The sequence below is a fragment of the Hippocampus zosterae genome, chromosome 2 (assembly GCF_025434085.1).
Source record: "Hippocampus zosterae strain Florida chromosome 2, ASM2543408v3, whole genome shotgun sequence".
NCBI lineage: Eukaryota > Metazoa > Chordata > Actinopteri > Syngnathiformes > Syngnathidae > Hippocampus > Hippocampus zosterae.
In genome coordinates, this window is record NC_067452.1 from 20,415,079 (window position 1) to 20,442,948 (window position 27,870).

The 27,870-nt window shown below is 43.6% G+C and overlaps 1 protein-coding gene across 2 annotated transcripts; it reads left to right on the plus strand.

Moving 5' to 3' along the window:
- Positions 1-9,847: 9,847 nt before the first annotated feature.
- LOC127595453 (neuronal membrane glycoprotein M6-b-like) lies at positions 9,848-27,451 on the plus strand. Of its 2 annotated transcripts, XM_052056972.1 has the most exons (8): positions 9,848-10,067; positions 14,127-14,174; positions 22,932-23,118; positions 23,202-23,361; positions 24,184-24,352; positions 24,853-24,926; positions 25,011-25,076; positions 27,000-27,451. In XM_052056972.1, exons 1-8 carry the CDS (start codon positions 9,998-10,000, stop codon positions 27,150-27,152), a joined length of 927 nt encoding a protein of 308 aa, XP_051912932.1. In that variant the 5' UTR covers positions 9,848-9,997; the 3' UTR covers positions 27,153-27,451. The 2 variants fall into 2 exon arrangements, with proteins under 2 accessions (XP_051912932.1, XP_051912933.1); XM_052056973.1 differs by lacking the exon at positions 14,127-14,174 and having other exon boundaries at positions 9,855-10,067.
- Positions 27,452-27,870: the final 419 nt, after the last annotated feature.

The following is a 27,870-nucleotide window of genomic DNA, read 5'->3' on the forward strand; positions in this document are numbered from 1 at the left end:
ATGATAAAGTAACCAAAACAGTCTCTGAATAATTAAGAAAAGCACTGCAGAAATTGGGGTTATTATTAGAAGTGCCCAGAGCAAATGTTATTTTCTTTGGTCCAATTGGCTGTGACATAAGCGATATGGATAATGGATGGATGATATACAGCGTGGAACATACAGTAGTTAAGAGACATTGGCCAGGTATGAATATTTGTCCATTAAAAAAAAAAAAAAAGAGACAAGCACTGTACGGTGGCAATGAGCTCAATTTAACAAATCATCAAAAAAAAAAAGAAAAGCGGCTTCAAGCTGTTTAATGCCACTCTCATTTGAAGTTCCTATGAAACCTAATTTAAAACGATAATTCAAAACAATGTTGTATTAAGAAAAGCCTGCTAGCATAATCCTAACATAGCATAGAAAATGCCACTCAGATGCTAACAGTATCAATTGTCAAGGGTTTCAAATCCTTGAAGCAACGGATATTTGATCGCAAATGTTGGAGTAACACTTGAACAAATACTGTCATGATACGTACTAAAATATATTATTTATCCTCCTTGAAAAATGGCTAATGCGGCATTTACGGAAGAAAAAGTACTATTCTTCTTTTGTGTCTGAAAAACTGTATTACACTGCCTCCCAGTGGCCAAAGTGGGCACACTAAAATGAGCTGCACAATAAATTGAATTGCAGCATTTAATTGTGAAAATGTAATCATTCACATCCTATTTAATTGTTGTTGGTATTCTGTGTTTTTTAAAGCAGAATATCCGAGAATGCTATTTTTCCTTATTTAAAAAAATGCCTTTTGGTGGTGGTGGGGCTGGAATGAATACATGTCTTTTCCAATTGTTTCAGGAGAAAAAGTTGATAAGCAGATTCAAAGAAGCAATAAACTGCAGTTTAAAGTGGTATGTGTGGTTGCAAAATTCATTCATTCATTCATTCATCTTCCGAGCCGCTTGATCCTCACTAGGGTCGCGGGGGGTGCTGGAGCCTATCCCAGCTGTCTTCGGGCAGTAGGCGGAGGACACCCTGAATCGGTTGCCAGTCAATCGCAGGGCACACAGAAACGAACAACCATTCGCACTCACACTCACACCTAGGGACAATTTAGATGTTATATAAAAAACTTTATTAATAATTATGTTTATTTAACACTGATGCACAGCCAATAACCCTTTTAGACTATCTGAACTGTAACAAAATAAAAAATAGCAATTTTACTGACAATTAAAAAAAGGCAGAAAAAGGTGAGCCAGATGGAAACACGCTGATTATGAAAGCATCGTTACAACTACTCGCGCGACATCATTAATAAGATTATTTTTTTTCGCTTTAAATTTGAATCTGTTCTCAAGAATAGTAATACTCCTCTACTTTTAACACAACTGTAGGTGATTTTTTTCCCCAAAATATTTGGCGCCCCCTGGAGGCTATGGCTCTTACCATTTGCCTATATTCCCGATTGGGCAAACCGGCTAGCTGTCCCACTTTCCAAAATTTGTCGTCCAATAGATTACGTTACCTCCACCCACACCCACATCATACAACCGGCGGTCTTCAATTTTATGTTTATTTTCATGCCACATTTTTCAGACCCTTTGGATGTGCACAGAAGGAAAATGGGAAAGTGAAAAAAATGTGAGTCTTAAAAAAAGTAAACGCACTAGAAATCAGATCATTTTCAGACTATACTCTCACTTTGTGTGTGTGTGTGTGTGTGTGTGTGTGCGCGCGCGCTGCATTACACTTTGTCACTTTGCGTTGGCTGTTGGAAGCTTTGCACATTTGTGCACGTTGCACGTAATGCGCCTTGCTTGACTATTGTGCATCTCTGTTAATCAGTTTAAAGGATTAAAGGAAAAGAAACCCCACTCATTCTGCTCGCTTTCACTCACCGTTTCAATAAACCTGTATGTTTACTTTCTTTATAATCACGGTTTGGAAAATATGATGGTCAAATTTTGTTCATCACTGAGCACGCATGCGCACAATTACGCTCTCTTTGTGAACTAGATTGCACAATTTGTCACATACCACTAGCCAGGACTTTAAAGCAATCAAAATTATGAGAGCCACGAGCTCTGAAGAGAAGAATTATTATTTCAATTCCATACAATCGCTGCCTTCCAACTCTTTCAGTGTGACATTGATTCTGTGAATATTTTGACACTTTGGCCCATGCACTCGCCATACAACAAGAAGATGCCGTGTTTGCACGCACCGAAGCCACAGCTCCTTGTGTGAGACTTGATGTTGATTGGATTTCCAGTGAATCTGCTTGCTTGGCTTTGGATTAGACGAGCTGTGTGAGTTTAAAGCACACAGCATAATTTTTATTGTTGCGTGAGGACTTATTTCGCTTCACCCTAGAAAAGCACAAACTCTGTCTTTGTCTGACTTTGATAACATCTGGTTTTAATAATGCAACCAGACTTTTTGCGGCCTTCAAAAGTGAAGGGTGGCCTGGAAGTTAGCCAAGAAGTAGCCAACAGGATTTTTTTTTTTGCAATGGGCCTTCTCCTCCAGGAGGACCTTCAATTTTTTTTTTTGCAGTTCATCATTTGACCTGTTTGTTCAGCTAAATTCTATTTTGACACTATCCCTGTTACCATCCTAACCCTTTCTTGCATTACCCTCATTCTATCCATTCTCATCCCTTTTGACCAACCTTTGTGAATTCACCCTTTGTGCTCTTGGCAGCACGTACCTATACTGCATCCTCTCTTGAGGAATGGCGGTGCCGCACTGAAGCTGTAAAACGTATGCTGAACCCGACAGGCACTGAGCAGGAATAATAAGCGGAAACTGGAATCAAAATGTTGCCTTTTAAAGTCTGTGTAAAGTAAAAATAAATATGTGTTGTAAATTTGACACAAAACCACCCTGCCAAATTTGATTGTTTACAAAACCAATACATGTTCGATCCATAAAAATATATCCGCTTAAAGCCGTCTGTGGCTGGAATATACTGTATTGCACCAGGTCATCGCAAGGTTTTTTCACACAATTGTTCACTACTACATAGTTCTCACTCAGTTTTTAGAAATTGTCTTCAAACGTGTATGACGTGTTAAGAATAGGCTCTTTGAATTTACGTTACTGGGTCTAAATTCTGAGCCAATCGAAGCTGCAAGTGCATTTTGTGGTAAATTTGGAAAGAGTTGTGCTATGTAACCTCAATACTTGCCAGTTGCATAGGTCGCTCATCTTTTATTATTATTATTATTATTATTTGTCTTGCATGCGAGCAAATGTAGGCTCAGCCCGACGGCTACTCTGCCGTGTTGGAATTAGTGGTCGTCGAGAGTACCTGTTGCCATGGCGACTTAGCAAAGCTCTAAACTCTGAGGCGGGCGTCAGATCATGTGCAAGGAGTTGTGGATCGGAGAGCCCACGCAGGCAGGCAAACAGATATGAATGTGGATGACACACTGTTGCCCAGTTTAACACAAAATTCTCAAATCTACGGTGGTATTGGCACAAAAAGGAGTCATGCACTATTTTGCTTAATAAGAGCTACAGTACCGGTATATTAGAGAAGAGTGATTATGTTGAAGGAGGTGCACAGTCGCCTACATCATTCTCAATGGGTGAGTTTGCAGGTTATCTGTATCAACGCACTTTGTGCGTGCCAATGTCATGCACGGACCCCGCTGGCTCTATTTCTGCTTTGACCACTCTGATTTTAACGCAAATGAAGGGAGACGCATCGATTGGCCTGAAGTTGGTTACGTTCCATCTCACAACGGTGTCTGGATTCTCAAAGGACATAAATCTCATTGGCAGTGAAATAGTTAATAAATTGAAACACATGAGCACGTTTGTGTGGGAGGTACAGTAGGTCACATGTGCACAAACCCTGCCTCATATGACATAAGCAACGGTGCAAGCATGTGCGCGCGCTTGTGTGTGTGTGTGTGTGTAGGTGTGTGTGTCATGGATGGATTGTGCGTGGGATGACAGCATAACAACATGTGGAGCAGACTGCAGACCAAATCTGGGCCAGTGGGATTAATGGCTCGTCAGATAAATTGCGAGATGGAGAGATTGGTCCAGCGAAGGGGATGTGTGTGACTGTGTGTATATGAACGTCGGTAAGTGTGAGTAGTTTAAGGTCACCACGCCGACGGAAGTCAGGTATCGTCAATAAAAGAAGAGAGACATTGCAATCGCTATTTTGAATTTGCAGTAATGCAGGCAAGTGCACAAATGATGACAGTGCATGATCGTATCATCATGGACGAGTTTGCTTCAATTTACACGCCAGTCTTCAACTGGTCCTTTACAACAGCACCTTTCCAAATAAACAATGGCATCTTTAGATTGTGTATGTTGGGGATGGATTATCCTAGTCAGGGATGAGAGTGAAACGTCTCCTTGGCGACTAAAAACTGAGTGTGTGAGTGGGAGGGGGCGAAACTGGGTCATCACCAACACGGCAGATTAAAAGCCCTGATCGCGATGTACACACATATACCACTGAACACACACACACACACACACACACACACACACACACACACACACGCACACACACACCCACGCGCATACACACACACACCCAAGCGTACACACGCACACACAGAAGTCCATCCATCCATTTTCTAATCCGCTTATCCTCACAAGGGTCGCGGGCATGCTGGAGCCTATCCCAGCTGTCTTCGGGCAGTAGGCAGGGTACACCCTGAACTTGTCATGTTTTTTTGTTTGTGACCAATAGGTGGCGCTGTAAAGCTCCTCCTGCAGCTGCACACCTGTTGGTCATTGTGTGATTATTGCTATAAAGCAGGGGTGCCCATTAGGTAGATCCTGATCTACCGGTAGATCTAAGACAGGTCCCAAGTAGATCCGAGGAGTGTCGAGAAGAAAAAAAACAAACAACCATTTGTGTGTCTTTGTACATGTTAGTGATATAATTTTTGTGTTAATATACTCTGCACACTAATCATCTTATCAGTCTCATTTTCACTAAAAAAATATTTAAAAAATAAAATAAAGCAGGTAAATCTTAAATTTACGGTGGCGCGTGATTACGTCACCGGAAGTTGTTAGCGCTCAGCAGTTTGCAATTGCAGCTTGTGATCAGAGCTTTTCGTGTACAATTCACAGAGGGCACGAGCAAAGAATAGGAATTTAAGAGGGCCCAGGGAAGCACTTTAAAATGGTACGTGTGAGCTACCATAGTTAACAGGCTGCAAAAGTGCGTCGCATGCCTCAGTTTCAGGCTGTTTCTCATCATGGCGTGTGTGTGTGTGTGTGTGTGTGTGTATGTGTGCGTGTGTGCGCGTGCGCGCGCCGGTAAGGGTAGATCCCAGGAGGTTAGTTGATCGAAAAGTAGATCTTCGATCCAAAAAGTTTGGGCACCCCTGCTATAAAGGGACTCCCTGCATGACCACTCAGTGTCGGGTCATTGTTTGTTTGCTCCTGACGCGTTTCGGTTTCATGTTTGTTTCTAGCTTATGTTTTGTTCATGTCTCGTTCATGTTTCGCTCTTGTTCTCGATCATGTTCTCGCTCATGCTGCGTCACAGTTTTTTTTTTTTTTTTTGCTTCAGTCATGTTTTTGGTTTGTTACTTTGGATTTTTGCTGTCTTCATGTCTGAGTTCTGGATTTAGTTTTTCTCTTTGTTTAAAATACAATTCGTCAGGTGCACACTGGTCCACCCTCTCGCCTGCTTTTTTGGGGTCCACCACCACGAACGTGACAGAACCGGTTGCCAGCCAAATGCAGGGCACACATAGACGCAGTAATTATGCATGTGTGTCATATTTGCGTCAACAACTGAATTCCCATATTGCAAATTTTCACATACAAAACAAACACAAACATCTTGAAGGGTGCACAATGCAGAAAGAAGATCGCAGTGCGCAACCTTTGGGATGAGTGTGTGAAGCTTCCCAGTCAGAAGAGATGCAAAATGGCCTTAATTGTTGTGTCGGGAAGACAATTCAAAAGGTCATTTGGACGCTTGATGTCAACATGCGGCAAGCTGTTCACAGCGGACGGCTCGCTATCACGTTCTCGTCCCACATTCACAGTTCATTGTGCAAAGCTTGACAATGCACCGGTTCCCTTGTCAGTGTCTCCGTGCCCCTCTGGGACGCCAAAACAGAAGAAAGAGCGTTACTGATATTTCTTTAACGCGGCCTCTCTTCATCTCTCCCGTTTTTTAATTTGCTTTCCGTCTCCTGGCGGAATCACGCCCCTCACAACTGACACAGCATCGCTTGGAGAGTCCAACCACTGCAGATCATTGGCAGTGTGGACTGTCTCCATGGCAACAGCAGAGAACATATTCCGGAGCTCAGATGGCCCGATGAGATGAGACCACAGACTGTTGCGGAATCGGCTGCGAGCGACAATTTGAGGGGGTATGGATTCTGGAAACAGGTGTCCTGGTTTCCGTCTGCATCCTTCACGTGAACCCAAAGACAGAGCTGCTCGTTGCTTTGAAAGGTTCTCATTTCTGTGCCACGCTAAATGTGGGCTGACAGCCGACATTCACTTGAAATGGAGAGTTGCAGGGGTGTCCCAAAGTTTGTTCACAAAGATGCAAGTGCAGTCCTTACGTGAACGCTTTCGGAATCCATGTCAAATATTCAAATAGCATTTTTCAATCCTCATACATAATGTACAATGTTCCCCACGATATTGCAGGTTTTTAAGCAACCGTTTTTTTAAGGTTTATGTTGTTGTTGTTGTTGTTTTTTTTAAGAGTTGTGTGCTTTAATTGTAGTACTATGTTGTGACTTAACATGCTGGATATAGCAATGGTGGGAGAAGGCAGAGAATTCCAGTAGTAGTCGTTCCCACAGAGCAGAGACGTATGCCTGTGAGTATTGTATGCTCTCTTTATGTGTTACTGCTCCTTGTCTATTGAAATCGCAGTTATTTGAAAGCTTAAAGTTGCTGTAATATTTACGCTCATTTCTGTTAGTCCATCTACAGCAGGGTTGTCAAACTCATTGTAGTCCTGGGCCACATTATAGTTACCGTATCCCTTGGAGAGCCATTATGGCTGTGAAACCATATAAAGAAGTAAAAAATAATGGTTGATTTAATTACAGTATTGTTGAAATTATTGTAATGAGGAGTTTCGCAACAAGAAAATGCTTACAACATCTCTCTTATTTATTGCATTTGAGAAGTTGAAATGTTGGTACAGATCTTAGCAATCAAAGCTGACATGTTTGATTTGCTTTCACGGGACACAAAAAAAAAATGATGTGGAGGGTCAGATCTGGCCCGGGCACCTTGGGTTTGACACCTGTGATCTCGAGCATTGAACATTATGGGCCCTATTTTCATGCTCTGCACAAGTCGAGCACAAAGTGCAGTTTAACTGCGCACATTGGTGGGGGTTTCTTTCATCTGGTACATTTAGCACAGGTAGAATAGGGTTTTAGCGGGCCTTTGTGCACTGTTGTGGGACGGAACACAACCGAATCCCGGCCAATCGAGACTCCAGGCCTGACTTGTGTGAAAATCAGGGTGATTGAAGCATAAATAGACCCAGTGGGGTCAGTGCATGACATTGGCACACGCCAATTGTGTTGATAACAAATAAAATCACTGCATTGGCTCACCGTGTGCATTAGGATTGAATGTAAAGTACTTTTATTCGTTTTTAAATGTCTTCACGGTCTCGGAGGATCTTATTTATCTGACCTGCTTTTATCCCATCAACCGTTGTGTATCCTGCGGTCCTCTGGCACTGGCCTTTTAATTATTCCCAGGGTGAGGACCAAAACACATGGTGAGGCTGCATTCAGCCATTTTGGTCCCCGGCTATGGCATAGCCTGCCAGAGAAAGTCAGGTCTGCAGAGACTTCTGACGTTTTTAAGAGGAGGTTTAAGGTATATCTTTTTAGCTTGGCTTTTGAATAACGTATTTCTATAATTATTTTCATTTCAGCCTTTTACATTTATTGATCATTTTTTATTTTCAAGAGCCAGTATTTCCTCATCGGGGGCCTCCACGCTGGGAGGTATGGTTCTTGTCCCTCAGCGTGGCTCAGCTCGCTTTGGGTGCTTTTTTTTCCTCGTATATGGTTTCTCTGTGCCTTGTCATGTCTTCCTTAATTTCGGGATGATGAGGGTTTGTGTGCAAGTTTTGTGTGAGTGTGTGTGTGTGTGTGTGTGTGTGTGTGTGTGTGCGTGCGTGTGTGTGTGTGTGTGTGAGCCTAGGCATGCTTGTAGGTATATATACAGTATTTGTGGATGTTGAGCGGAGGGGCGCGGGGTCCTCTTTTTCTGTTATAAATTTGAAATGTTTTAACTGCACAGCTCCTTGAGTTGCATTTTTTATGAATGAAAAGTGAAAATCTAAATAGACTTTGAATGATAAACTTTAAGGTCGCTCCTTGGGAATGACGTAGACTGCTGTGCAATTGCTGTCCAATTGAAGACCGCTTTGCAGCTATGACTGTGCGTCAGCGTGTGAACCCCCCCCCCCGCCAGCACTTCAATATCATCACTCTTTCATAATATACTGCAGTCCTCATTAAGCAAAATTGCGTGACTCCTTTTTGTGCCGATACCACCCTTAATTTGAGCATTTTGTGTTTCTGTAAACTGGTTGACAGAAACCAAAGACAGGAAGAAACGTATCTGATCTTCATCTGAGCGGCCCGTCTGAGGATTGTTGGAAAATAATGCGAGACGAAATTCATCCCTCAAACTCAGGAACTGCCATTGCGTGCATCTGAGTTATCTCACCTTGTTCTATATTTACTGTATTGCATAATGTGGTAATCATAGGAGATTACAAGCAGATATAATTATAATTTACATTGAGGAAATAGAATCCGTTCAGGCCTGCTGATAAAACATATTCTGAGATTGCAATGAGCCCCCCCCCCCTAATAAAAGCGCATAAACATTTGAGCGCTTGCTTACAAGACACTCAGTGCGAGTAGATAAACAGTTCTTTGTTTATGCATGCAGATCCGGTTTCAGGGTCGCTCACACGTCAAACACTCATTGTGAGCAATGACCCTCTTTGACTTGGCCACATGTGGCGCACAGTGGGTGTTGGTTTCAGCCCCATGGCTACATGCACACACTAAATGTCATGTTGTCATGTGAGCCATTGTGGTGTCTGATACTTGTCGGTGTTTTTAGGTACATGATAATTACTGGGGGTTGAGATGGTGGTGGTGGTGGTGGGGGGGGGGGGGGGTCCTCTGGACTGGTTTGCCTGAAACGGGGCCACGTGAGGGACTGAACTAAAGCCTTAAGAGGATTCAGGACAGATGGTGTCCCATTGTTTCAGAATACCTTTATTATTATTGGAAAATGGGGCAAATTATGGAATTACGGACCACCCTCCATATCAGCATTCTTTGAGGTAAACAAAGTTGGTCCTCTTGAGTTAAGGGTTTACCACAGGATGATCTGATTGTTCAATCGTGACATCAGTTCATCACAGTTTAACCAAAGCTCTTCTACGCCCCAATTTAAACTCCGCTGAAAGCACAAGATTTACTTGTCTCACTTCCCTCCCTGATTTTCTGTCTCATCTCACCAGATGGAGAGGGGGCAGCTATGCTCTGCGTGTGTTCGTGTGAGTGAGTGTGCACTTGTGTAGATGGCTGCAAATATTTACAGCTCTTGCACATTTGGCCATCACGTTGTGCAGATACCCCCCCCCCCCCCCCCCCGCAATAACTGCATTGAATGAAAGGTGAAGAAATCTTGAAGAGACTACAATTTGGCACGAGCTATCCACCTAACCTGGCATTTGCACGTGCAAAGTATAGCGAAAGAGCGAGAGGTTGTGCGCAAGCGTTCAGAAGCGCTGGGGGGGAGGGGATAGAGGTAGGGCGGGGGGCTCGGGACAGAGAGAGAGAGAGAGAGAGAGAGAGAGAGAGAGAGAGAGAGAGAGAGAGAGAGAGCGAGCGAGAGACGCGCGAGCATCAAGTCCCCATTCCACGAACCACCAACCATCCTTTTACTCTAAGCCCCCCAGTGCCACTATAGGAGACCCTAAAGCTCCATAATAATGGATGGAACAAAGCCGGCCATGGACTCCAACGCGGAGGAGACTCAAGATGAAGGGCAGGAAAGCAAAGGTAGGCTTCATTTCCTGTTGCCGTTTGCGCCTCGTTCATTTTTATTTTGTATTTTTGGAGCGGTTTGCGCCAACCTTAATTCTGTTTCACCGGCTTGGCTTACCGCTTCAAACAATAGCCGTGCTATTATTCTACCTTCCCAAGGGAAACAAAGCACCACCTAGCCCGTCGTGCAGATTTGGTGTTACTGCGCGCCTTAAATGGAAGACATCCTTCTGACTTACACGGTAGTATTTAGAGCGCTCGACCCGTGCGCGTGCACGGCTCACGTTTTTACCTGAGACCCGCTCATCATCATGTGCGTCGATCGGGAACTCAGTGTTGTGAGGAAAGCATCGTTTTAGGGTTTTTGCTTCTTCGTCTGTCAGCATGGATCTGCCAGCAAGGAAGCTGCAGAAAGGTTCGCGCACTTGACGCAGAGGCACGGTCCGAGGACATCACACACAGGAGCATCACTATTCAGGCTCCACGTAAAAAGCTTCCTAAAAAGGGCGTAAAGCTGAATCACACTGCGTTTGGGTGCGTGTGCGTGTGTGTGTGTGTGTGTGCGTGTGTGCGTATGTGTGCGTGTGTGCGTGTGTGTGTGTGCGTGTGTGTGTGTGTGTGTGTGTGTGTGTGTGTGTGTGTGTGTCAGGAGGGGGTGGGGGGGTGAATTGAATTGAATCTAAATGACGTCAAATTGTTGCTGCTTTTCCCTGTTTGTGTGACTGGCGAACGTGTGTCACAGTGCAGAGTGCTTTTTTATTTTCCATCACACTTTCATGTGCAGATTATGCACAAACACAACGAAATCTTAAAGAGAACTTGGAGAGGTAATCTGACTGTACAAAGTGTAATTAAATTACTTTCAATATGGTGGTATTTGTGTGTTGCGGGTGTGCCTTTCAGGGGCGTGGCCTAGCCTTGGTTGGTTCGTCTACGTGTGAGCATCTGGGTGTTCGTTGAAGCCGACACCAGCTCCTTGGAAGTGTTCTCATTTTGTATTTGTGTGTTTGACTCTTTCTCCTGTCGAATAAATGGCTGAGTTCATCGGCCCCTGCGGCTCTTCCTGCCCACACGTCAGGGCATTAGTTTCTTTTCATTCATTTTTTTTCTGAAGCTAGACCTCAAATTCACGTCTGTTAAGTTGAACCTTGGCCATGTAGTGTAAATAAGTCTGCCCGTCACTACATGTCCCTACGATAGATTCATAGATTGATCGATAAATCCATCCATTCATCCATTTTCCGATCCACTTCATCCTCACAAGGGTCGCGAGGGTGGTGGAGCCTATCCCAGCTGTTTTCGGGCAGTAGGCAGGGGACACCCTGAACCAGTTGCCAGAAAATCGCAATGATGAATAAATAAACACATAATTTTGCATGTCTCATAAGTGAGGGTAAGTGGTTAATTTCTGCACTGTTTGTATGATCTTTTTTGTTCTGTTGCGTTAAAAAGTGGCCTTTCAAATTTGACTGCCAGGCAATAACCACAATTTTTGCTATTTGCATGCCTGAGACACAAGCATGGACTCTTGGCCAGTCACAGTGTCTCTTCCCAGTGATGCTGATGTAAATTGGAGACGCCCCTCTACTCTGATGGTTTAAGAAGCGATTACATCACTCCCTCCAGAGGCGCGCCGCTACACATGCGGCTCTACTGGGAACCCATCGGGCAACATCAGCTGGGCGAGAACATCAGCTGAAGACCCTGCTTCCCTCTCCGAGGATAGTGGAGAACCAGGGTGGCCATGTTCACAATCAGTAGTTAACCCTGCGAATCCTTTAATCGGCAGTTAAGGCGAGTGATCCTCAAGTAGCTCCAGGTGTGATGCTGCACAAGTGAATCTACCGACACTGGTTCACCGAAATAGATTGCAGGGCGGCGTATTTGTGTAATCATTTGTGTGCGCGCCTTTTGACATCTGGAATGTGACCATGAGCTTATCGCATCCGATAAGATGCTGAAGATTTACAGTGAGGGGCCAAACGACGAGAGTGCTCGAATAAGAAGCTTGTGTTGCCGGGTGCCAGCCGCTTTGGCTCAAAAGTTGCATGGCATGGTATTAAGGTATACGGCTCAGGATCAAACCATGGAGGCGCAGATTGTTAACTCTCGGGCTGTCACGTTCTGCTCGAGGGGAAAAAGTCGCTCCGAGCAGAACAATGAATTAAATAAGTTGGATCCCAGGTAAAGCAGACAAGAGAGAGTATTGTCACAAATAAGGTGTCTTTAATGACAGAACGAAAAAACAACAGAAAGAGCCCGACAGGGAAAAACGGTAACGGAAAACGCTGATCAAATAAGGATCAGGAAATTAACAGAAAACGCTCGCGGCTAAAACAAACGCGAGGAGATAATCGCGCAGGTGGTAATAGTAGGAAATGCGAAATAGCGAAAGTCGAAATAAGTGGGCACAAAGTATAGGCCGTAAGGCAAGTATGCAACGAGGCAAATAGCAATAGCGAAAATAGAGTACGAGAGAGTAATGGCTCGGCGTGGAGTTCTCCGGCAGTGAGATGACTGCCGGAGTCTCTAAATAAAGGGGGGTAATCAGCCCGAAATTACGGGCAGGTGTGCCGATGGCGGAGGAGAAAACCCGCCACCTGCTGGCGGACACGCGACGTGACACGGGCCTGACCAATGTGGATTTTACGAGGCCGATACGATTTCGATATTTGACAGAAGATCATCGATATACAGGTGTAATGAATAGAATAACTCTACAGTCAAACAATATAAACTGAACACACTCGCAAGGAGCATGGAGAAGATGTTCACATTGGAAGCAGCGCAGTCAGAACTCCTCATGTCACCTACTACGCCAAGCCCCTTAAAAGCAGACATTCAACACAGGTTACCTATTGATTACACTTCATAAAACCTGTTTATTTTTTCACATGATCTTGTATTATTTTTTTGGAATATTGGTTTTACATTGTACACTACAGAGCTATTTTTCGAAATGAAAAACTTTTAACAAGCGAGCAATATTGTTGTTTTCCCGATGACACATATCACAAATGAAAAACATGGAGAACATTACGTTGGCTACGACGCTGGAAAAAATGGTGTGTTGAATTCACTCAATTTTGTTTTGTCAAGTTGCGTAATCATCTGGATCCAGGTAAATATTATTATTATTTTTTTGACTATACATCTAGTTAAAAAAATTATCTAGACTTCAACAACCTTTTTCCTCAATGTAGATGGGGGTGGATGGAGGGGTACTGACAGATATCTAACCTATCAGGGCAGGCTTCACAGGGGCCGCCCAACACTGAAAAAAGTTTTTGTTGAATATACACAATTTAATTTCATCAAGTGGTTGCATGAAACAAAATCATCTGGATCTAGGAACATTTTTAAGCAGTCTAAACATCTACTTTTTGGTTGCACTGAAACATTTTGTGTCAGTGCAACATACTTGCGGCCCTAAAAGTGTTCCCGTTTTTCCTCCGAGATCCAAGCATAGGTTTCAGCTCACCCAATCATTTTGTTTGGTTGCTTCCTATAAGCATGCTGTTTGAAGATCCTCTGAGGATGGTCCGCTTCCTCTCTCTGACGTTCAGTTTGAAAGCTTTGCGTTTGATGAGATAAAGCAAAAACCTCCTTGAAGCCTCTGTCAAGCTGCACCTTCCTAGTGTGTTACGTAAAGCAGCGCCTCCTCGCTGCCCTCACTTTCGATGCTCAGATGTGGTGGAGATGATGTCATTGTCTGGAGGGGTGCAAAATGCTGCAAAGGGAGGTGAAGAAAGTCTCGGGTTTTTTTTCAACAAAGATTGTGTAAAGAAAAGGATCAGCAATCTGAGAATTCATGCAACCACTGTGACCATCAAGAAAAATATGAGATTAACTTTCTGACTGCCAGAACGGGGAAAAAGGTCCTTGATTGAAAAGGTCAGCTATGGTTTGATGGCCATCTGTCAGATGCTGGGGCTGACATTTGGTTTGTGTTGCTGATAATGATGGAATCCTCTTCAACCCTTCTGCCTCCTCTTCATCCACGAATGATTTGTGGCAAAAATGTTTGTCAGCTCCACGATTGATTTTTGGCATTTGTGTTGTGTCTTTCGTTAGCCTGGAAACCACAAAAATTCCCCATCTACTCTGAAGAAACACTTACAGGTAAAGTGTAAAGAAAAGCCAATTCATCCATTTTTGTTCATATGTTCAAATCAGCAAAGCTAGGGGAATATCTTGGAATGCATAAGAGCCAGAGTTAACAAAAGAGACAAAATACATCTTCCGAACCGCTTGATCCTCATTAGGGTCGCGGGGGTGCTGGAGCCTATCCCAGCTGTCTTCGGGCAGTAGGCGGGGGACACCCTGAATCGGTTGCCAGCCAATCACAGGGCACACAGAGACGAACAACCATCCGCGCTCACACTCACACCTAGGGACAATTTAGAGTGTTCAATCAGCCTGCCCCGCATGTTTTTGGAATGTGGGAGGAAACCAGAGCACCCGGAGAAAATCCGCGCAGGCCCGGGGAGAACATGCAAACTCCACACAGGGAGCCCGGAGCTAGAATCGAACCCGGTACCTCTGCACTGTGAAGCCGACGTACTAACCACTGGACTACCGGGCCGCCCCTTTTCAAAACATATAGCTGTTATTTTTTTTATTCATTTGTTAGACTGATCACAAAACACTGGACAAACCACATGCCTTGATTTTAAGTGTTGCGGCACGAATGCCAGTTTTCAACACCTGTTTTCTGATTTCCGTCATGTGACGGTGCAAGCTGAGCATCAGTATAGAATGCATAGAACATATTGTAAAGACATTTTTTGGCTTGACTTCCCCTTTAACCATTTTTTGTCCCTGCCAAACATCTTAGGATTACTCTTCAAGCTCAAAGTTTCGGGAGGCAAATTCCAGAGTCTGGCTCCTTTGCAGGGGCCTGGAGGGGTCATCCACAGTGGTGGTTTGGTGACCTGTGGTTTGAATCACACAATTCTTGTCTAAAGGTCATTGATTTTGATGAAGGATTTATGTTAGCTGAGAACCAACTCATGGATAAGATGAGGGGAGATCATTTAAGAACAGAAGAAGTGAGCTGGTCCTGATGTTAGCGGGTCAATAAGGCAACAAATGATATTAATTGGGAAAGTTTGCAAGCAAGATTTGGATGTAGACTCACTTCACCAATCCCCCAAGTGTATGATCAAAGTGCGTTGTCATTATAATGTCAGCCAGACTGCATGCCAACATTAATATCAATGACTACTTTTTTCTTTTTTTTTCTTTTCTACCCCCCCCCCCCAGCCCCCCTGCAAATTTCCCCATTGTGGGACAAATAAAGGGTATCTTATCTTATCTCATCTTTTCTTATCTTATCTTACTTAGAGGTTGTCTGGCCGTAAACTAGCAGTACTAGCAATACGAAGATTGAACGAGCCCTGGAAACAAGACAATGCTAGCCACTGTTGCTAAGCTGATAGCATGAGTCATTCTCAATGTTTCTATAACACTCTATAACACATGTTAGTGGTCAGAATTTCATTTTTTTAAAAACATAAAATCAATTCAAAGTCAAAAGGAGGTGGTAGATGTACCCGTCGAGCAGGAATGTTGCTAACTTTGGGTTGCTTAAATATTTTAATAATAAAATATTTAAGCCTAATAAAAGTGACCATACTACAATGTCAAAATCCAAACCATAGATTCATTCATTCATCTTCCGAGCCCCTTGATCCTCACTAGGGTCGCGGGGGGTGCTGGAGCCTATCCCAGCTGTCTTCGGGCAGCAGGCGGGGGACACCCTGAATTGGTTGCCAGCCAATCACAGCCAAACCATAGAATGAAATGCAAAATATTTCTTCTTGACAATGAATTCCAATCGAAGCTGTATGGCCTACATTAAAAATGGCAAGCGTCCAAATCAGTCACAGTGTCTTTATAATTGTAGACTGCACCATAAAGCACGTCCTCCTTTCAGTGCTCGTCCCACACACACGAGCAACCTTCACCTACTGTATCCTCCTCTGAGCCTGGAGCAACATGTGAGGTCATGGAAGCACGTGAAAGCCATCACACAGCGAAGGAGGGGCTCGTGCGTTCCTCATTTGAAGTCATTTGCCCAAAGCATGCTGTCAGCCTCCATCTGGATATGTGTGCGTCTGTGTGTGAGTGTTGTGCTTTCATTTGTTTACGTGCCAATGACCAGGAGTGGTTGAAAAGGGAAAAAGCTCTATTTTTACACTCATGCAGTGCGTGGCACAACATTGTGTTCACATTCACCCTACTCATCTGCCGCGTGGTCGTATTTAGAAGGACATGCTTGCTCAGGACACGAGCTTTGCGGCCATATTTGAGTCTGCCTTCAAATTTGCACATAATGGACAGCAGTAATATTGGGCACAGTTTGGTGCCAGTCTGCAGTGTGATATGAATAGCAGCATGACAGGTTGGCACAGCAGGCCTTGTTCTCAAGTGACGTCAGCCTGCTCTGGCCCTCCTCCCACAGATCACCCACAGATTCTGAATCTCCTCCTCAGTGGTGACCGATGGCGATTAGTATTTGTCATCAATTAGTGATGTCCACGGAAATTCATCTATCTCAGTCAATATTCGGCAATCCTCAAAGAACGAAAGTCAATTTCCCTAATCGCATCACAAGGCGGCCACTGACTTCTTCAACATCGCAGAGAGAGCGGCAAGTTTGTTGCGTAATTGCTGAGCCATTCGCTTGGTTGGCGCAGCACAACTTGTGGCCAGAGGGGCCATTTTGAATTTTGGTGGAAGACTAAAGCTTATATCGTACACTCTGCTCTAGCCTACCCGACGGCATGATTTCTGAACACAGGACGAAAAGACAAAAGACACGAGTGCCGATGCCTCGCGTGCTGCATCCCTGCATCAAGCCATATAAAAAGCTCCTTGAATGTTTCAACGAGCTGACTGACTGTGATTGAGTGAGTGAGTAAGTGACAGATACAGAAAGAGCAAGAAAGAGAATGACGGAGAGAGAGAGAGCGCAACAACAGCGGTTACCAACCTCAGTGCAATACTGTACACAGTCCAACCTCGTTACACGGTACCTCGATGGACATAACGAGTCTGTATGTGACAACGGTAGTTTGTTGTAACCATGTCCAATAAAATGGCTGCCAACTACAATGTATAATACAGTATGACCATTTATAGATGTAAAAACATGAACATGTAAAACAGTATAAACACATCTATTACAAATACGTGTATACAGTAAGAAGAAAAGATGATTTTTATAAGGCATGAAAGAAACAACTCTAGCATTCCTACTTCATCTCTGAAAACATGCAGTCAGCAAGTGAAAAGTGCCTTCTCCGGTTCAGGACGTGCCGCGTCCCGAAGCCGTTTACGATCATCTTTCAATCTGTTGACTTCGAATTCTGCCATGATTTTGTTGCCATTCCAGTGTGTGTCTGTGTGTGTGCGTGTGTGTGTGATTTTCAAACAGGTTTTAGCAATATTGTGCAATAGTGACACACCCTAATAATTTTGGTCACGCTGTGTTATAAAATTTCCATGTTTTCACTTTTATTTCTTCCACAAGAATAGCTTACTCGCATCCTTTCCTCTGGATTCTTTCGTTATCCTTTGTCTGCATCCCGCTCATCATCACAGCAATCTGGGTTCTTATTTAGAATAACTTCTCAAGGCTAACCCTGAGCCGGCCCTCTCCTTGATGCTACCAAGAGCACTGAGGTAAAATACGACGCAGCACACTGACACCGACATAGTCACATATTGTCTCAGCCAGCGAGGCACTCTTAGTGCAGCGTGGGCTACTGGTCATATTTCACGCGGAGGGGGCAGGGCAGGGCGAACAGAGAGGTGGCAGGATGCAGCGAGGTGTAACACAGGACCAATGGTTTGACCTCAGAGTGTCACCTCAATTCACTTCTAATGAATAGTCCATTGATTTCCATTAGGCTCGACCACTCTGGCCTGTCTGTTTCCTATTAGCGGGCTTTTAAAACCACTTGCACGGGCAGACCAGGATAGCGTGAGTGTGTTCAAAAGAAGCCTGGGAGTTGTTGCTGTAAAGCCTTTAGAGACAACGCATCTCAGCAGAACGAAAAAGTTTAGACTTGCTTTCATGTGGTTTGTATTATAGACTCCAAGTGGTCTTGAATTAAGTGGTGATTAGGCTACCTCGAAGAAGGATTATCCCAAAGTGCTCTTTATATTCTGACTGTGGTGTAAGACTCCCAGATAAGATTGGACCTTAAATGAAGGATGGTGTGTCAGTGTGCAACCCCTGCGGTGACCAATGCGTTGACCCCTAATAACCTCCCCCAGGAGCCAGCCTGTTTCTGGCTGAGGGGTTTCAGTTTGGCCAATCCAGCATTTTTCCCTCCACCATCCCATCAGCCCACTTCTTCATTATCATTAATGGGATTTGGATCTATTATGCAACAAACCTCTTCACCCGTTATGCAACGTAGAATCTTCATCATGAGGAGCATACTTTGAAGGGGAGCATCTTAACTCTATGACTTAATCTTGCAGCGAATTACACGTTTTGCTTTTTTTTTCTCCTGAGCAGCTAAAATCATACAGTGAAGCGGGTGCCAGCCAATCACGGGTTTCTGGTGTTAAACCCGCTAGCCGTGTCAATATTAGGTTAGTTTGGTATTTAACACAGCTTCTCCATCTTTTTTTTTTTATCATGTCCTCATGACAATGATACTTGTCAGAAATGTAGTTTATTTGTCACCATGGAGGTGACGATTACTGAATCAGGAGTGATTCTGCAACACGTTTAGATGCACTAGGAGCGAGCCGAAGCTTCTGCGCCAGCTAGCTACTGTGGCGTACATAACACAGAGATTCCTTCGACCTGCGACTAACTGCAGTCGGTGACGTCAGCCCAGCAAAGCTTTTTGGCAACGTCTCATTGGTTCTTCTTCACCGGTTGATTCTCAATTTTGCTATTCAATGTGTTTGATGTGGTGCAAAATGCAAATTTGGCCTCGCAAACTGCGATGTGAAACCACTCATTTCGAGCCTTAAAGGGTAGGAACACAGAGGCTCATTCAGTAAAGACATTTTCCTTGCACTTTTTGTCAATCTTCATTGGGCCAAGGCATGCTTTATATTCATTTTTTTTCATGGCACAACACTAAGATGTCACAGGGTGGCTGCAAAGGTTAATTACTTTGCTAGCCTTGCCTCTTTTGAAAGAGCTGAAGTTGTTCTGCCTGTCACATTATGTCGCTGCCACAGATGGATGGGCAAAACTACATTATTTGTGATAATATTTCAGGACCACTTCAGTGAACGTAGATTAAATATCTCTCAAATGTTCCACGGCGGTGATTGGGAATCACTTATCTGCAACATACAGTCATCCCATATTGTGGTTGAAGAATGTGTTTGAAAGTTACGTTTTAATACATTTAAATGTGTTCATACCATGTGGGAGGAGTATTTTGTCGCTTCAACTAGAAATAAAAAAAATCAATGTTCTCTCTTTTGAAAAAGGGAACAAACAGAAACACTGAAACCTCAAGCATTTACGATGCATTGGCTAGCCGCTTAAAGTCGAAATTCCAACATGCAAGGTTGGGGTAAATTTCTTCTTGACATTTTTCATTATTTTCCCCATGAATAATACATATGGCAAATCGTGTGCACATCCAAATCGGAATTGTTTTGCCAGATAAACTACAACGAATTTCCCTCCCCTCTGTGAAGGCAAAAATCAATTTGCTCTTTTAAAGCCATCAATAATGACCACAGTTCCACGGGAGTGTAAAATGGCGGGTCGATGGAAACCTCTCCAAGGATGGTTTTGGGTTCAAAATAAAATCATGCCTTTGCTGTGGTTTTGCAGGATGTCTGTTTATTTGGTGTGTGCCGCAAACCAATCTCCAAGTGAGATGAACTCAGTCTGTGTGTGTGGATTGTTCATTCTGTGGAAGAGCTGTCATTAGCTGTCTGAGTCAATTGATAGGGGTCTGTGATAAAAGCCGACAGGGGCTTTTTAGCTCGGGCTCGTGTTGAGTGTGAATCTCGTGCCCTCACTGGATGAGGATGATCTGTCATGGATCATCAAGCGAGTGTTTCACTTTGAGGTTTTGCACTTCCGGAGCAGAGAACATCTCATTTCTGCAATAGTGCAGGTACGTATTTTCAAAGGCATCCACCCGTAATATGCGCCGATAAGGTGTGAATGATTTTTGGGGAGACCGATGGCAATTCCGATATTTGGCAGAATAAAATTCCAGCAACTAATTAGTCATCCAATGAATTTGAAATGTAAATAATGAATAAAATAACTTGTTTTTTGGTCACCACCACTACAGATTTTAATTACAGGCAAAACTTAACTTTGCAAAACTGCAATATGAGAATTTTTATCTTGGTCTTAAGTTATGAAGAGTCCAATCAAAAAAAGGTGTGGCGATCACTGGCTTTTACAAAAGAGCTAAAATCAGTCGATTACCGTAATCGGTTGACCCCTGCTCATTAGTGTTTTCCTTGGATACCTCAATTCATCAAACTCTCGAACATGCAAAAAACTAATGATGCATTGAGGATGCCAAATAGAGCAGGTCGCCATGGAAACACAGCACAAAAGACACTGTCTTTTATCCTATTTTTCCTGCCTGACAAACTTCCTGCTTTGCTAAAGAATCTATTTTTAACAATTCGTTATATAAGACTCCCCCCACCTTCCACTGTTGCTCTTGATTCTCTTGACTGTTGATGTTCATACGCGGAGGAAAACCGCGTGATGATTCTGGAGCGTACAGGTCCATCCCAGCATTTCAGAGGGAGAACACTCAAGTGCTGCTTTGTGGCTGCCCTAGAAAAGATCTCTGCTTTACAATCATTTATTTAGCACCAGGACATGACTTATTCATGCCATCTGGTCATAAGAAATGGTGGGGGGGGGGGGGGTATTTTTGGAGATGTTTCTTTCAAGACAAGAGCGAAGAGGTGGCATGGTTGTGCACTGGGGGGCTGTTAACATTAAACATCTGAAAAAAAAAAAAGATTCATCTGTTCGAGCCTCCAGCAATATAGCGCTATATCATATTTTGTTTTATAAACACATAATAAATAACTGAATGAAATAAATAAAGGATGAAAACAGTACCTCATGGTTAATTTATTGTGATTCCTGATGTGCGCAACTTGGCCATCACAGGACAGCATAAAACAGCCATGCAGAATCAAACAATTCAGTTTTAACAAGGATTGAAAGTGATTCTGTAAACTGCACTATTATAAATCATTTTTTAAGAGGATAATTGTTTGTCTATGTGTTGCAGCAAAACACATAGACATGTGTGTTCAATCGTCTGCTGCTAAAAGCATGTTATGTAGCTGGTGTTGGTTAACCTGTCTATGGTGTTTCCCGTGATTTCTTAGCATTAAGCTAACGGTATTGGAACGTTTATACTGTGCAATACCGCAGCAACCCGCAATACTTGAATACTGTAGTCGCACGTGAGCATCTACCTGACGTAGATATCTTTTTGCATTTATAAGGCTCGTACTGCCACAGAACTTAAATACTCTGTTGTGGAAATTGTAGCAACGCGAAGAAAGCGACAATTTCTCACGTTCGCACTCAGACAGAGTGTGTCATTTTCTTTATTAGCACCAACAGCAGCAAAACTCCCCGCGCCAACCGAGACCCGCCGAAAGTCGGTTTCCATAGAAACCAGCAGATAAACATGGCGGTCCTTAAAGGGACTGCAATTATTATTATATTACCAAATCGTGAACTCTCTGACACGCATATGTAACATTGCATTCACACGTTTGCAGTTGGTGGTGAATTATATATATAGAAGTCACTACACAGTCCTTTATTTAAAAACAATTATGCACAATGACAAGACCCCCCTTTTTCCTTCTGATTTTTTTCTTCATTCAAATTACCGGTAGCTTTTTTTTAATGTTATGTTTTGTATAAGTGAAGGAAGAGTAGCAAAGTAAGGCATTCATCGCTGAATGTGATGTTTTTAACATTGTGTTGTTATTAGGGCTGTCAAGCAATTAATCACAGTTTTCCGTTTTTGATTGCGATTAATCGCCCTTTTCTACTACCAAGCTTGCCACACATATGTTTACTTGAGTATAATCTTGGAATTGATGCAAAACCATCGAAGAAAAAGTTCTGCATATTTAGATTTCATTGATCCTTGAATATAGTTCTTCTTCTGTGACAAACAACTGTTAAACAAAATGATGAAAACGGACTCAGCTTTACAGGAATTGTCCTGATAGTGTTCTCATATAGAACAATTCTCAAAATGTCTCAGTTTCCCATTTACAGTTTTTTGGCCTACATTATACCCATGTGTTTGAACACTAAGCAAGTAAACATTTTTCACGAGTAATTTTATGGTTTTATTGTCTGCAGTGCATGATTTACATGATTTATGATCGGCGTTGTTTCCCATAATCCCACGGGGTATTATTCACTTCTGCATTTAGCCTACAAATGCGTTTATTTGGGAGTAGATTCGAACATACTCGCGAGTACGGTCAAACTTATTTGCCTGTCAAAATATCTTTATTCCACATTAGCAGCTCCACACTTCCACATAAATCAGACATGTCCAGCTCCGGGCCTGGAGGGCCACTGTCCTGCCTGTTTTCCAGCTCTCCCGACTGCAGCACATCTGATTCTGATGATCAGCTCATCAGCCAGCTCTGAAGCAGCATTAGAACGATCCTGATGATTTGAATCAGGTGTGTTGCTCCTGGGTGAGCTGCAAAACAGGCAGGACAGCGGCCCTTGAGGACCGACTTTGGACACCCCTGATATAAATCTTAGCAAAACTTAAACAATCATGACGATTTCCACCCATTCAAGCTTATCAAGCTTTTGAAATAGTACCCGTTATAACCCTGCACTGCTGCCTCCTGAAGGATGCTTCGAGTGCTGCATCAAGTGTCTGGGCGGGGTGCCCTACGCTTCCCTGGTGGCCACCATCCTCTGCTTCTCCGGCGTGGCCCTGTTCTGTGGCTGCGGCCACGTAGCGCTCACCGGCACCCTGACCATGCTGGAGAACCACTTCTCTAGGATCACCAGCGACCACGCCAACCTCACCATGGTGTAAGTTCTGGACCTTCATCAGCACTTCGGAAAGTTTAACTGTTGCTCCACTTGAACCCTTTCTCGTGTTTCCATGTGGCCAGAATTCAGATCTTTCAGTACATCATCTATGGCATTGCCTCCTTCTTCTTTGTCTACGCCATCATCCTGCTGGGTGAGGGCTTCTACACCACTAGCGCCATCAAGAAGGAGCTGCAGAGTGACTTCAAGACCACCGTGTGCGGACGCTGTATCACCGCCTTTGTATGTCTCGCTCACATTCACAGTCACACACTCACTCCCAAGTGTGGATAGTTCTACACTTGTGCACACTTGAGCCCTTGGGGATAAAACTGGCACAGTTTGTCCTTTCTAGCCTGATTACACTGATTGCTGCAGATGTCCAAGTTGTGCTCGAACTGTTAGCCTTTAAACAGTGGTGAGCCAACATGGCCAGCAAAGCCTTCACTGTCAATTCTGTCAGAAACACCAACCTACATTTACAACCCAAATTGTAGTCATGTATTATTCCAGAGAGTGGGTTTTCTCCGGGTATTCTGGTTTCCTCCCACGTTACCAAAAATGTGTGGCAGGTTAATGGAACCCTCTAAATCGTCTCGCGGTGTCCCTCACACAGCCGGCTAGCTGGACCACAATAACAGTAGCATTTTCTGCCCTCTGACTGGCTGAGAGCAATCCAAGTTGGACTGGCAAAACGCGTCTTATAGCAATCTACACACATGAATACATTTATTAAGAATCTTTGGTGAATATGATTTATTTGATAAATATTGAATATTGATCCTGAATTGTTCCAGCTGATGTATATGGCACGGTTGTGTGCGATTTTGCATCGTTTTGATGGTTTCTATAATTGGGGCATGATAGTGGTGATATTAAGAGGTAGGATGAAGTCAGATAGTTCCCCACCTGAAGGCCTAGATAGCAAATGGAGCACCTGCCACTGGCCTTTAAGGGGTAAGTTTTTAGTTTTTTTTTTATCCCCCTGCCCCCTCCCCTAACGCACCTCCTCAACTCTGATAACGAGAGTAGTCATGGAGCCTCATTTCTTTTTACTCTTTTCAGTTCATGTTCCTGACCTACATCCTCGCCCTAGCCTTCCTTGCCATCTTTGGCTTCACAGCCATTCCGGTGTTCCTCTTTTTCAACATGTGGAACACCTGTGCCGCCATGAGGTCCCCGGACTCCAATATCACCTCGCCCGACTCCATCTGTGTGGATGTCAGGCAGTATGGTAGGTGGCACCAACGCCATTTAGTGAATATAACATCACCTCTGGTAATTTAATCACAACTGTGAAGCCAGAAATGAATCTAGAAGGAAGAAAATCGTTATTAGGGTATATTCAATCCAGCTTTGTCCTTTATTAAATTTTATTTCATTTTTACTCTACAACATTATTGTCTGTGACACCCAGTTGCCTTTCAATTCTAATAGCTATGCAAAATACATTGAGATTATAGAAATCCTTATTGGATTTGGTTGCAAATCCACTCTGTCTTCATCCCGCTGTGTGTTTGACGGCCCAGTGTACTGTATGTGACCCACATGTAAGGCACAGCTGGCTCGCCTCCCAAGTGGGACACAGATCACATTGGAGTCACAGGCAGCCGCGCTCTTCATTGGCTGCATAACTGGATTGCCATGCACTTGATTTTAATCGGTGTTATAATTTTGGGGATTAGCGAAGAAAAGGAAACCATTTTTGCCTGATTCAAGGTTTTGATTCCACAGGTATCATTCCCTGGAATGCAACACCAGGAAAAGCTTGTGGTGCTACTCTGGGAGATATTTGTAACACCAGTGAGGTGAGATGTTGTTAAGCAGGACATTTCTTCTGGTTTGGATTATTTTTTTTCTTCCACTAACCTGAAATCTGTTTTGGATTGCAGTTCTACCTGTCCTACCACCTCTACATTGTTGCGTTTGCCGGTGCTGGAGCGACTGTCATAGCACTGGTGAGCCCCTCTCGGTCTCTTAATGTGCATGGTGCAATTATCTGTTTCCATAGCAACCCTGCCTCTCTCTCGCTCAGCGCGTAAAGCCGCAGAATTAAATTCTCCCCAGCTGCCCACCCCTGGGCATGTGTGTGCAGAGGGTCACTGTTTCTGTTTTAAGATCGGATGAGGGCCCGTTTGTTTCCCCGTCATTCAAAGTGAGACTTTGTATGTAACATACACAGACCTTCTTTGGGATATAATTGGCCAGTGTTGACCCAGTTTCACAGGCAATCTGTGACTGCGATGCAAATCTCTGCAGCCTCAATTTCAGTTGTTCTCAAACCGGGGTCCGTGAACCATAACTTGGGGGTCCTTGTAAACCTCTTATCAATAAATTTCTACTTTTTTTTCAATAATCAGAGATGCAGGAATGCTTTACGGGAAGTTTTTTTTTTTTTGCACAAATTCCGAATCTGCCCTTGTCGCACATCAGAGTTAGGTTCAGCAACAGGTGATTTTTGTTTCTCTGAAACATCACAGCTATAAATTACATCGCATGGTAAAATCTGTAATCTGCTCGCTTTTTATAAGTTAAACTTGAAAACAAAAAGAAAAAAAAGAAAATATCTCAAAAACCTGATGTGCTAGAAAAAGGGTCGAGATTTTTTAAAATGTGGGTCCAGAATAAAATTAGGGACACATCAAGCCATCTCTGATTAGAAATGGCTGTTGACCAGTTTAAATATTTTGAAAAGTGTAGCCCGAGATATGGGGACACTCTTGTCCCTACACCCCTGCCCGGCGCCTCAGGTCTGTGGACCAGTCTTTGCTAGACGTACCAAGAACTAAACTGAGGCTCAGAGGGGATGGAGCCTTTTCTGTTGCTGGTCCATCTCTCTGGAATGACCTCCCACTGAACATTCGGCAAGCCTCCTCGCTGCCCATCTTTAAAGCCCTCCTCAAAACTCACTTGTATTCTTTGGCGTTTGACTCAGCATGACTTAGATTTGCTCTTGATTTTACTGCTTGGTGCTTTCTACCGCCTTATTACTTATTACTTATTACTGATTCGTCTTACTGTTTATTGTATATGTTAAATTGCTCCATGTACAGCACTTTGTATGCAGCGATGGCTGTTTGAAAGTGCTCTATAAATACTGTTGACTTGACTTGACTTGACTTGATGGTTCCTATGTTGAGTTGCACAGGTGAAGCAAGACCACCCGTGTAAAATATTTGCAGCTCCGAAGCGCATTGGCAATGTGCAGCATGATTGACTTCATGATTGCCTACTCATACACAAAACAAATTGAAAATGAATCTACTCGTGTTGTTTGTTTCACAGCTGGAATCGAAGTCGACAGCCGCTTATTTTTCTTTTACTTTGAAATACTTGTAAATAGTTGTGTAATAGTAATAGAGTGATCAGTCTTCACGTGGTAGTTACGCTCCTCATTTGGGGTTCGGATTATGATTTGGGTTTTTTTTCGGCGGGTGGGTGGTCCAATTTTGGAGACTTGTGATTTCAAAACTAGTAATCCATCAATTAGTCATGTGTCCATATTTAAAATACGATGAGACGATTCAACATTTCTTTTGTTTCACCGTCATAACGGCCTTCTGAGGGAAGCCATAATTACAAAATTGCAAAACTTTGTTGGACATCCCTGCTGTAAGTGGTAACCGGACCCAAAAGGTTTGAGAACCCCATTAATTAATCCTAATTCTGAGCGGAATTCAAATGTGTAGAGCTAAAACCACATCAGATCGATGATCGTTTTATCAAACTTGGTGCTTGGCACAAAAAAATCCTGATTTGGAAAGTCTAATTACTAACAACGTACAGGTAGGTCGCCAAATTCAGCTTTTAAATGTGGAATCGTCCACCGCCTGCAAACACTGCAAAGGGTCCATGCCAAGAGTTTCCTTGTCTTTCCTCAGCTTCACTACCTGATGATTTTGTCAGCCAACTGGGCCTACCTGAAGAATGTCGTCTCCACGCACGACTATCAGGACATCAAGACTAAGGATGACCAAGACCTGGAGGCAGAGGCACGCTCCAAGGAGGGCCAGAACTCGTCCTCCTACTCATAAGCATCAGCGACCCGGCTTCCTCCAGCACGTCCCATTTCTCTCCCCACCCCTCACACCTTAAACCACCACCCCACCCACCGTAGGACCCATCAGGCTCCTTCATGAAAAAAATCAAATAAAATAACAACAGCAACAACAACAAAAAACACCCTAGTTGCAGTCAAAAACCCCACCATCTCCTGAGTCTCTCTGCTCTTCCCTTCCGCCATGTGGGTGGAGTGGGCGCGTTTTCCCACCAGAAGGGAACAGGATTGAGGGTCAGGAGGAAGAGCAAACGCCCACGCCGCCCCCTCCGCCCCCTCCGCCCCAAAAAAAGCTTCTCCATGGGAGAGCTCGTCTGTCAGGCTTGAGCTCACATACAGTCCATGGGTTTTACGAAGCATCTCCTGGTCGTTGGGTTGCGTCTCGTCCGAGTGGCCCGACTGATGTCCTTGCTCGCACCCCCAGCCAGCACATCCTCTCGACGCACGGCCGAAATAAACATTGTTTACCGTCGGCGCCTGCCACGTGGAAGCCAGACGGTAATCAACTTCCTCTATTCTTTTTTTTTTGTTGATGTTTTATATACACATATATATGAATATGAATATATTGTGTGAATGTGTGCGAATGTTGTTGTTTTTTAATACTATTGGAAAACGCCAGGTACTCTTAAGATCTTCTTGTGTTTTTGCCATTCTTTTTTGCTTTTCATTTGACTCTACATTGATGACTCTTT

What these genes read in the sequence shown, in the direction of transcription:
- LOC127595453 (XM_052056972.1), top strand. Translation starts at nt 9,998, where the DNA reads ATGGATGGAACAAAGCCGGCCATGGACTCCAACGCGGAGGAGACTCAA. An exon ending in TGTGGATGTCAGGCAGTATG is followed by an intron (nt 24,353 to 24,852) that starts GTAGGTGGCACC and finishes TTGATTCCACAG; the next exon opens with GTATCATTCCCTGGAATGCA. An exon ending in ATATTTGTAACACCAGTGAG is followed by an intron (nt 24,927 to 25,010) that starts GTGAGATGTTGT and finishes TTTGGATTGCAG; the next exon opens with TTCTACCTGTCCTACCACCT.